This window comes from Eschscholzia californica, unplaced genomic scaffold (genome assembly GCF_041429995.1).
Source record: "Eschscholzia californica isolate CP2 unplaced genomic scaffold, dmEscCali1.0.p SCAF_6, whole genome shotgun sequence".
NCBI lineage: Eukaryota > Viridiplantae > Streptophyta > Magnoliopsida > Ranunculales > Papaveraceae > Eschscholzia > Eschscholzia californica.
In genome coordinates this window covers 13286197-13298407 of record NW_028238483.1, presented here as the reverse complement: position 1 = coordinate 13298407, position 12211 = coordinate 13286197, and the positions used below count along the sequence as shown (strand labels likewise).

At 33.8% G+C, this 12211-nt stretch overlaps 1 protein-coding gene across 1 annotated transcript; it reads left to right on the top strand.

Moving 5' to 3' along the window:
- Window positions 1-2007: 2007 nt before the first annotated feature.
- LOC147531817 (uncharacterized) lies at window positions 2008-2859 on the top strand. Its single transcript, XM_086649842.1, has one exon. The coding sequence runs from the start codon at window positions 2008-2010 to the stop codon at window positions 2857-2859; it is 852 nt and encodes a 283-aa protein (XP_086505968.1).
- The last annotated feature ends 9352 nt before the right edge of the window (window positions 2860-12211 follow it).

Here is a 12211-nt window from a genome sequence, read left to right as displayed (position 1 = left end):
TAAAAAATTGGTATGGTAATAGATTCTTGGCTAATTACTGTTCTAATAGTGATAATGATATATTACTGTTCTTTAAATTTAAATCAAATTTGGTAATAGTGATAGATTCTTGGCTAATTACTGTTCTAATAGTGATAATGATGGATTACTGTTCTTCAAATTTAAATCAAAATTGGTATAGTAATAGATTCTTGGCTAATTACTGTTCTACTTGTGATAATGATAGACTATTGTTCTTTAAATTTAAATCAAAATTGGTAATAGTGATAGATTCTTGGCTAATTACTATTCTACTAGTGATAATGATAGAGTACTGTTCTTTAAATTTAAATCAAATTGGTATAGTAATAGATTCTTGGCTAATACAGTTCTATTAGTGATAATGATAGAGTACTGTTCTTTAAATTTAAATCAAATTTGGTATAATAATAGATTCTTGGCTAATTACTGTTCTAATGGTGATAATGATATATTACAGTTCTTTAAATTTAAATCAAATTTTGTACTAGTGATAGATTCTTGGCTAATTACTGTTCTACTAGTGATAATGATAGAGTATTGTTCTTTAAATTTAAATCAAAATTTGTATAGTAATAGATTCTTGGCTAATTACTGTTCTACTCGTGATAATGATAGAGTACTGTTCTTTAAATTTAAATCAAATTTGGTAATAGTAATAGATTCTTGGCTAATTACTGTTCTACTAGAGGAGTCAGACAAGGAGACCCTCTATCACCATATCTCTTCATAATATGTATGGAGGCAATGAGTCGAATGTTGGCTAACAGTCAATCAAAAGGATTGATACAAGGTTTAAAACAATCTCAAAGTTCTCCCATTATCACCCACTTATTATTTGCTGATGATTGTCTCATATTTACCAAGATAGGTCTAGAGCAAACACATAATCTGTTAGATGTTCTTACAGAGTTCTGACGATTATCAGGGCAGATGATAAATTTTCAAAAGTCTGGAATATTCTTTAGTTCTAACACTCCTTTGAAGCACGGCAGGATAATGTCAAGAATTTTAAGAGTCCAAAAAATTGATCCTAAATACAAATATCTTGGAGCAACACTCTTCATAAGGAAGTCGAAAATCAAATGCTTTTCCTTCCTTGTAGATAGACTATCTCAAAAGATCAATAATTGGAAGTCTAAACTTCTATCTCAAGCAGGTAAGGCTGAACTCATCTCTTCATCCTTACAAGCGTCCCCAAAGTACCAGATGTCAGTATTCGAGATTCCTAGGAAAATCATACATGACATGGTATCCCTTCAGAGGGACTTCTGGTGGGGAAGATCAACTCAGAGAAAAGGTATTGTTTTGAAAGCATGGAAGGACTTAGCAAGACACAAACATAAAAGAGGCTTAGGATTTCGAGATCTGGCCTTAGATAATGAAGCTATGCTGACAAAACAATTGTGGAAGCTGAAAGTGGAGCCAAACTCATTATGGAGTAGATTTTTCAAAGCAAAGTATTATCCTCACGGACCAATAAGGCAATCAAAAACTTCAGGTAATTCTTGGTTTTAGAGGTGTTTACGAAAAAGATTAGATCAAATGGAATCTCTTACAACGTGGGAAGTAAGATACCAGTATTTGGAATCATTCTTGGATACCAAATCAACTTCCATTGGGGGAACCAAGTGGAGGAAGCCGATACCAAACAGTGGATCAGTTGATTACTTTTACTGGTAATTGGAATTACTCATTACTAACTGAATTGTTCTCTAATGAAACAGTAATGAATATCTTAGCAATACCGTTGTATCCTGGCAAAATACATCAACAACGATGGAGTCTAACTCAAGAAGGAGAATATACAGTTTCTTCAATGTATAAGTATTTAACAAGAAGTCATCGATTGAGCTGCATGACATGAGTTACTGGAAAAAGATTTGGTCTTTAGAAGTTACTCCTAGAATCTAAATATTTCTTTGGAAATTAACTTTGAATATCCTTCCTCTTAGTCCTGTGGTAGGGAAGTACTTGTGCCTTCAGGATATGAATTGCCCATTATGTAACACAGCCGCAAAGACCTGGCAACACTTAGTGTGCGATTGTCCTTTCACCAGATCGATTATATATTTTCTTCCTCAAAGTATCTGGCTTAACCTCCTCTCTCATGATACCTTTCAACAACTATTTGTTGAGATTGAAAAGCTGGATGAAGCCGCTTCTAATACACCTTTGCCATTGTCAGCTATGATAAGTATTAGATTGTGGTACATCTGGAAAGCAAGGTGCGAAAAGGTGTTTCAAGGAAAACAACCGCAGCAAAGCGAATTGCTTGATCGAATTATACAGTTAACAAATACTATTGCTAAGCATAAACTTCCAAGTCAGAAATCAAATCTAGCTCCAGAAGCAATATGGATACCACCTCCACAAGACTTTGTGAAGTGCAACTTTGATGTGTCCTTCAAAAGTTCAGTAGAAGAAGCAGCTATCGGTATGATGATTAATCCTTTGGGTGTTTGCATTGCAGGAAAATCAATCTTCATCCGATGTCGGTCAGTAGATGAGGGGGAAGCATTGGCTGCACACGAAGCTGTTCTATGGGTCAATGCATTAGGATATAAACAGGTTATAGTAGAAGGTGATTTTAAAAATATTATAGGCAAGCTCAACGGAAAGAAGAACAAAGCACACTGGACTAGTGAAGGAGCGTTACAACTTATAAAAACTAAGTGTACTAGCTTTGTTAATTTAACTTTTTGTCATGTAAATAGAAAGGTGAATGTAATGGCAGATACACTGGCCAAGATCACTAGGAAGAATTCTCTGGCTCGCGAGTGGTACAACATGGAAACTATAAGTAGTGAACAGACCTTTGTACCTCAAACTTTTAATTAATGAATTTCTCTTCCTTAAAACAGAAGGGAAAACGATGACTGGGACAAACATCCTTATTTAATTATGAATATTGTTTAGGGGTCTTTAAATTTTTCCAGTATGGTCCCTCTCAAGGTTTCTCTAAATATATTATTTTTCCATTGTTTGATTTGTATTTTAGGGGAACTTTTTTTTTCGTATGATGTAATTTCCCTAACTTTCCTCAAATATAGAGAAAATCTTGAAGACATTTTCCGATATGGAAAGCACTAAGCCACGTTTTTGATAATTTTTTGGCGGCCAGCGCTTTGGGGAAAGCTAAATAGTTTCCGGGGTGTGAAATTTTAAAGGGAATATGTAGAATTTTAGAGATTTTCCGGGGAAATAAATTTTAAGGGGAAATAACAAAAAAACATTCCACCTCACCTCAATCTATCTCCACCTCACCTCACTCTATCTCCACCTCACCTCACTCTCTCTCCACCTCACCTCTTTGTCTTCTCCGATTTGGTCGCCGACCGGAAAATATTCCGGCCGGCGACCATGAAGAAAAAAAAAAATTTCACTCACTCTCTCTCTCTAGAAACTCCGGCGAAGGGGTCTGTTGAAGAACAGACCAGTTCCGGTCTGTTCTTCAACAGACCGGAACTCCGGCGAAGGGAAACCCCTTCGCCGGAGTTTCTAGAGAGAGAGAGTGAAATTTTTTTTTTTCTTCATGGTCGCCGGCCGGAAAATTTTTCGGCCGGCGACCTAATCGGAGAGGATAGAGGTGAGGTGGAGAGAGAGAGTGAGGTGAGGTGAGGTGGAGAGAGAGTGAGGTGAGGTGGAGAGAGAGTGAGGTGAGGTGGAGAGATAGAGAGCTGAGGTGGAGAAGTATTTTGCTTTCTCCCTAAATAAAATTGTCAAACAAAATTGACCAATTTTTGACCAAGTCTTCACACCCCGGAAACTATTTAGCTTTCCCCAAAGCGCTGGGCTTTTTTGGCACTAACGAGGAGTGGAGACGTTCCCGTAAAGCCATGCGAATCACAACATGTATTTAAGTATCTCCATCTCTTATGAATCAACATAAATAATCAAACATGCATAAGCTCTATATCTCCATCTCTCTCTATCTTTCTCTATATATGATGGTCCTACCTAAGTCGCAGATGCTCTCTCAATCAGCAAACTAAGTGATTAAGTATTTAAGCTTGATCATCTTTCGTGTGAGGGAATTAAGCAGTGTATCATGGTTCTTGAGACCTTGATAGTTCATTCCAACATAATTATCTTTGTGTAAAATATGAGTTTCTGTGTTGTATTTTTTTTTTTCTAGATTAGATGTTTGATGATCAAGTTTGTGTACTTGGCCCAAATAATTATTTGGATCAACGATTAACTAATCAAAGCAAAACTTCAACGAATGGCCTCATGGTAATTACTTTTAAAGAGAGAAACTTATAGGCAACTAATAGCTTATTCATCACTTTGATGATCAAGACTGCATATTAATTTTTCAAAACGTGTTTCAAGAGATTTATTAGACATAGATTTCAAATAAGATGTTTAAAGAATGGATTTATGAAAAATTCTTTTAAATAGATGGGCAATGAATTTCTTATTTATTACTTTAATAAATTGCATTAATTTGCTAGGTATAACCTGTGCCTTCGGCACGGACGATTTTTGAAAATTAAATATTGAACGGGCAAAGTAAGAAAATTATTTTAAAGATTTCTTATTATTCATATGTTGTATGCAAAGAGTCGTCGAAAATAAACATTTTTATCTTAGTTATCTTAAAATGTGAACTTGTGTGTCTTCATTATTGATTATATAAATTCAAACTTTAATGAATTTGATATAAATTGAAAGATGAAGGAAATAATTATATATAGAAATAGAGAGATAAAGAGAAAAAAAATACATATTGAATTACTAATCAGTAAAATACATAATAATAACTATATAATTAGCATGCGTCTCCAACACAAAGGCCTTTGTGGAGAATTTTACGCTTTTTAACATATTTTGGACTTGGTTATTGCATCGAGTGGCTTTTTTTTTCGTTATTAGACCTTTTGAATCAAAGGGATTGAACAAGGGAAAAGATTATGGGCTTGATTTTTCATTAGGTGTTTTTGTAAAACAATTAATTTGGGAAAGAAGAATATGTATAATACATAATAATAACCATATAATTAGCAAGCGTCTCCAACACAAAGGCCTTCGTGGAGAATTTTACGCTTTTTAACATATTTTGGACGTGGTTATTGGATCGAGTGATTTTTTTTTCGTTATTAGACCTTTTGAATCAAAGGGATTGAACAAAGGAAAAGATTATGGGCCTGATTTTTCATTAGGTTTTTTTTGTAAAATAATTAATTTGGGGAAGAAGAATATGTATAATGAAATAGGAAATGACATATAATATAATTATGTTAATGGGTGAATATTCCAGTGACGATGAATACTATATCAAACACAAGCAAGTGGAGGAAGATGATATCAGAAGAATATTATAAAATTATGAACCTATAAGAATTTCCCAATGAAAATATTTTAGATAAGTTGTTGACATGAATTTGTAGGGTCAATTTTGATATCTTAGGGTAACCCCGCAACATCATATAGAGAGAAACTGACAACTTTTTTCTTATTTCTACGCATCGAATGCAACACAGAACACAGTGATAGAAACTAATCAATTACGGAATATGTAATGACATGTTCTCTGTTTCTTTCTTCATCACCTTCCGCACGGCCATATAGAAATCCTCGTATGTTACATGAACTCTCCTTTCACTAAGAGCAACCTGCAAGTACAAGTAGCCGAGTACTGAGATTGGTATATGAAGGAAAGGAAGAGCTATAGTAGTAAGTTGGGATAATATGAACATAATTATTTCCTTCGCATAAAAATAAAACAGAGACCAGGATAATATGAACATAATTATTTCTTTCACATAAAAATAAAACAGAGACCAGGATAGTATGAACATATACGGGAGCTACTGTAACTTCTTTAGCTCAGAAGTGGCCATGCGTCTCTCTTCACCTGTCTATGCAAAGAGGAGAATAGTGGTCGGAAGGAAGAAGCACGTGCGATGGAAAATAAGATGGAAGAAAAGGTGGTGGGTGGTGGCAGATGATGGTGATAACTTAGGTGAAGTTGAAGATCCTCATCTTCCTTATTCAGGTTTTCTCAAGAACATTGCCCAAAACCCCCAAAACGTACAATTTTGATGTAAAATTGTATCGCATGTGCAGATATCCAAGTTTTGTTTGAGAATGAAAGAAGCAATATGTAAAATTGCATCACATGTGGAAACATCCAAATTTTGTTTCGGAATAAAAGAAGCAATACACTGTAATACGATTAAATCTTCTTAAATATATATAGGAGTATTAAACATTGCTTCTTCTCAATCTATGTCCGACTCAGGGTTATAGCATTTACTCTCGGTTTGCTATCTTCCTTCAAACTAATGTGATCAAAGAGAGGTCTTAAATGTACATGGAAGGAGAAACTCTGTAAGTTCTAATAACAAACAACATCTCCAAAACTGTAGCAACTATCAATACATCCACAACTTTAGCAGCTATCAATACTTTTTTTTTGTTGAGACAACTATCAATACTTATACATTACACATTTACAGTCCTCTTAGTTTTAATTTTGTTGAACTACTCCTCTTAGTTGTGTCCTATGTTCTTTTATTTCTTAGACATATATTTCTGACATGGTACCCTATTAGCTACCATGTCTAATGTGGTTTTCATTATGATACTAATTTCATTTTTTGTTTGCATGAAGACCAGATCATATAGACAATCATTTATATCTGACTTGGGTATGTATTTGATTTTAACATTACCATATTTTATTTTTGAACATCCATATTTCTCCTAAATTTGATTTCAATATTGTTTCTTGCAAAATGATTTCAGCTATCTATTTCATATATGTGTGGAGCTTTATACGTTTCCTTCTGCTTTCCTTCTCATGCTTTGTCCGAGTTTAATCTCTATAAAAAACATTAAGGGGCAGAAATGGTGTTTCTTATAAAGTGTAACAAAAGAAAGAACTAAAGAAAGACTAGATTGAATGTATACTTCACGTTAAAAAAATTTGTTTGTACATTTATCTTCAAAATTGTTAATTTTGTATCCATTTTCTGATCAAGTGCAGTACATATCCATTTTCCTTTCTCAACAAAATCTGCATCCATAATGGGATAATGATCATAGTTCATTTTGTAGGGGTAGAATTATTTTTAACTTTATTGTTTTTGAAATGTAAAATTACAAGTTAAATTAGTTTAAAACAAATTAAGTAAAAAAATAAGGTTAAAGTTAAAAGCTTAATTCTACATTTTTAAATTGAGCCTTTTAGTTTACCTAACAGGATAATCCAAACCACAAGACACCCTCATCCCTCGTTACTAATTATAACTAAGTTGTCTCTAACCTTAACTTTTCCGTTACTTCACCATTAACGTAATTGTTTTCCCATCCTAATCCCTAACCAGTTTCTTTTCAGACTTGTAATTTGAATCTAACTTCTTTTGTAATGATCCATCCATTGCTTGCTATGCAAAAGTTCCATTTAATTATGTCTTTTCAATGATAGAGAATTAGAAAGAGAAGACTTTTTCTTCTCTATTCCGCTGTCAATTTTATTTTCAATGTCAGAAAATCAAGAACTCATCTTCCTCCATCTATTTTTTTTTTCTAAATTTCGTGTCCTCCAACAATTTTTTATTTTTTTTATTTTTTTTTTTACTTCTCAACAAAAAAAAACAATTTTTTATTTTACTTGTTTTTTGTTGAAACTTTCAATTAAGAAAAGGGAAAAAGAATACAAAGGACTATACAGGACGACTTTGATTGTAAATTTAATTGTCATTCTAATTCTGATTTCAGGTTTTTTAAGTTTAGTTTTATCTTCAACTATATGTAACGTGCATGACAGACTTTCTATGCCGAAGGGGCAAACTTGATAGTGGTGATTTGTCATCAACAACATAACCTTAATGATAGTCTTTTTTCGCTAAAGGAATTGTCCCATGCCAGAGGCACGGGTTATATCTAGTATATATATATATATATAGTCATTATTTTATTTTTATCGTTCTCTAGTTTAAATTATAATATGACGTGAATGTATGTGGTGTGCTGTGTTATGGACGTTTATATTTCCAAAACAAATTGGTTTTTCTGAAAATAGTCACATGGTGCCGGAATCGCTTGAGTTGTGTTACGTGTAATGATTGTTGTTCGTCTTGGTCCCCTTTTGTTATTTTTCTGTTACGAATTGCCTATGAATTTATGTTAAGGGTTACACTCAGTGTGTGGCCAACCGTTTGGTAACGACCATTCCAGTTTACCCAGAATGAGATTCGAGTGAGATTGAATTTTGGGATTTGTGTTCATAACAAATTGGGGTTTGGGTTGTGTATTAGTAAAAAGTTGCCTAGTAATTTCTTATTGGGGAGGGAGGGAGAGAGAGAGAGAGAGAGAGAGAGAGAGAGAGAGAGAGAGAGAGAGAGAGAGAGAGAGATGAAGCTAGGAAGGTGAGATGAAGCTAGGAACGTAATAATGAAGTGATTGGAGATCTATTTGGAACCGACAAACTTGGAGGAACTACAATCTTCCATTTGCACATTACTATAGACACTAATGGGTGTATATTTCCTTACAGAGCTTGACTTGATGATGATTTTTGTTCTTTTCATTTGAATAAATTACATTTGACATGTCTCATGCAAAAATACAAATGAGTTTGATATATGTCGTTCAAAATGTTTACACTTCAAATAAGTCTGATTTAGATTGGGTAAATAATATGAAGTAATGGTGTGTTTGGTTGCAGGATTCCTAAGTAGGATTCCTATCAAAACATGAGTTAAAAAAAAATCTAAAAGATCTCTACTAATTTATATTTGGATTTCCCTCGATATTAAAGAAGCGATGAACATTTACTTCATGAAGTTATAGGTTTTAAAACTTGAACATCTAATTTTTCATTGCCTTTCTCTTTACTAACTCATGTTTTCATGTTTGGATATTTTGGTACCAATAAGATTCGACTCTTTCTTTATATTGTGTTTAGTTAAATTTTTCTCATAAAAAACAAATGCATCTTCGCTCAATTTCTTACCTTGCTTTTCGGTTTTTTTTAGTTTTAGTTAAAAAAAAAAAGGTCATCAATACATGGACAAAAAGCTTTTCTTATGTGGACAACAAAATTGGGTGTAATTAAATTTTGTTTGAGGCAACTGAATGGGAGGACCTAAAACTAAAGTAACCATCTTTTTTTCTTCTTCATCACTGTGGCAACGATGAGTGACGATCCATCTTCACAAGCAGCAAACCAGCTTCATCGGCAACTTCCATTTTCTTTGGCAACTAAGACCTCCCTCTTCGTCACCACCAATACATCATCTCCTGCCCTTTATCTCTCTTATTGCTCTCTTTGTGCTCCATTTTCGTTTCCATGATCGACTGGTCAGGCAAAACCTAGTTTATGTTGTTTTAGTTTCCATTGATTTCTAACAAGAGTTTTAGTTAATCATAATAGTAACTAAAAAATAACTTCGGATTTCTATCTTATTTGAATCTGATTAAAACCCTAGTTTATGTTCTTTGTTCTTGATGATGAACTCTGGAGTTTTGCAGGGTTCGATAGTTGTTTATCCACCATGGAAGATGGTAAACGTTCATCATCTTATCAAGGTTGCGTGCCTTTCAGGAAGTTTATGCTTTCTTCAAATCTCACATCATCAAAAACCATGGAGTTACACTATTATACACCCGAGTGGCTCAATCTTTACCCGATTAAAACCACATTTTTCTTGTTTGTTGTTCTTTTTTCTTGGCTCTATTCCTTGATCCACTTTACTTTAATCTTTCTTATGTGGGTGGCCGGACTTGCTTGACAATCTATATTAAATCAAATGCTTTTCTAACCCTTTCTCGAACAATCGGCCAAGAGGAGGATGGTGATGAATATGAACATGGTAGTACACTAGTAGCCAAAGAAAATGGTGGTCGCCGCATTGATAGTGATCACTAGTGAAGATTGTGATGAGGATGGAGATGAAAAAGTAAATGAGTTTTTAATTTCAGGTCCTTTAAATTGGTTGTCCTCAACTAAGTTTACTTGCACCCAAATCCTGTTGTCCACATAAAGAAAAGTGTTTGTCCATATATTGGCCACCAAAAAAAATCATGAGAGCTCAAGGTCTTCGAAGAAAAGCCTCAGTAGATGGTTTTTCTACTTTCATTTGTTACGAGGTTGAAGTAATTTAGGTGTAAGTTAAAAAGAATCTAAAAGATCTCTACTAATTTATATTTGGATTTCCCTCGATATTAAAGAAGCGATGAACATTTACTTCATGAAGTTATAGGTTTTAAAACTTGAACATCTAATTCGTCTTTTAAAACTAAGGTTGTTCTTTTTTTGTTCAGGTCAGTAGTAATGTTTCAGTTTTCCGTTTCAACTTCACTATAATTCATCTGTTAATGAAGTTGTAGGTTTTAAAACTAAACTTTTGAACATCTAATTCATCTTTTAAACCTACATATGAAAGTAGAAAAACTAATGGTGGGCAATACATGGACAACCAATTTTCTTGTATGGACAACTACTTTTGGGCCCAGTGTGAGAAAATTATGTTTGACTTACTTGACTTCGATTTAATAAGGAGACAACCCTATAAGGACTTGAATACAAACCCTAATTAATGTAAGGACCATTAAAAAATAATCAGATACCTTTACAACCACACTATATTCTGAAGAAGAAATAGTATAAACATCAAAGAAGCGAGGTTTAAACGTTACAGACTGGTAAGAAGATCTGGATGAATTGAGTGTGTGAAATGCAAGCTGCATAGAACAAGAACATCAAAAGAGTGAATTGCAATCAGTAGAAGTCTGAATCGCTCAGTAACTTCAAAGCTCAATTAGTTTGAATATCAGTATTATCATAAATCTAGCAAAATTTAAAACTCTAAAGTTCGGTTATGAAACCCTAACTGATCAAATTATTATTCTTATTCTAACCGGCCATTAACATTATTACAAACTCAGATGGATGAAGAAATTTTAGGGCTAAATACCTGAGATGGAGAACCTTATATCGTTCCCACTTCTCCGTTTCATATAGAGAGGATCATAACCGGTTCTAATTGGAATACCAGTGAATAAGTTATCATATTCCTAGAGAGAGAAAAGGTTTTTAAAGAGAAAAGTTTTAGGGAGGGTGATGTGGTGTTCTTGGGAAACTAGAAATCTTCTAACCATCTATTGTTTAAACAAATTTGTGTGCTTTTTTTAATGGATCATTATATTGATGGAAAACCTCCTAATGTGTTTGATAAAAAAAAAATCAATTTTCTAGGGTTCTTTATTATTTCAAGGGGTTCTAGGGTTCTTGGCATCATGATAAAAAATCTTTGTCTAAAGTTTATCTCTCTACAAATTTGTAGGTGAGGGAGAAGAAGCAGTCAAAGAAGTAGAACAAAGTTAGGTTATGGAAGAAAAGAGGGGATATTTAAAACCTCTAATTCTTAGAGGACAAGAGTGAAAAATAATATAGTGATGTCCTTTTAAAAACTGTTGTCCATATACAAATTTTAATTTTTCTAGTTGTCCGTATAAAATAGTTTTCCATATAAGAAAATTGGTTGTCAACGTATTGGCCACCAAACTAATTTATATCAACTTTAACTAATCGCGATGTAGGACCCATATCTCGGATGTCTCAGAAAAGTGCAACCAAAATGATAGATTATTTACAGAATGCAGAACAACGGAAAATAAGCAATTAACTTTTGCAGTAATAGTTCAAAATACTCGAAGTGTTTATGACGTAGCAGGTCAACGAGACGGCAACCCCACAATAATGTCTTCTAATGATGGTAAAGCGCCTCTTGAAAATTTAAGATGTCTCTTCCATGTGACATCCTCTTTCTTACCTTAATCAACGTCGGAAGTGGATTGCTGAGCAGACCATTGCTCAGAAACAGCGTCGTGCCGATGATGTCGCAAGAGAGGTGAAATCTCTCTTTCTCTCTCTCTCCCTTTTTCTCATTTCATTGCCTTTCTCTTTACAAACTCATGTTCATTTCTCTTCAGTTTGCTCAAGAGCAAACATTTTTAAGACAGACAACTCTCATATCCAAAAAAGAGAAGGAGAAAGTAACACAAAGAACAATGGAGGTCTTTACTTTTACACACTTCTATGGTTCAATTCTACTTTGATGCAACTGGGGTCTTGCTCCACTGCATCCACTTCGAAAAATGGAGGTCACATGATCGAATTGTTGGAGGTGGAAATCCATCATTTATCGATTCTGTGTTTTTAGGGTAAAAATAATGTCTT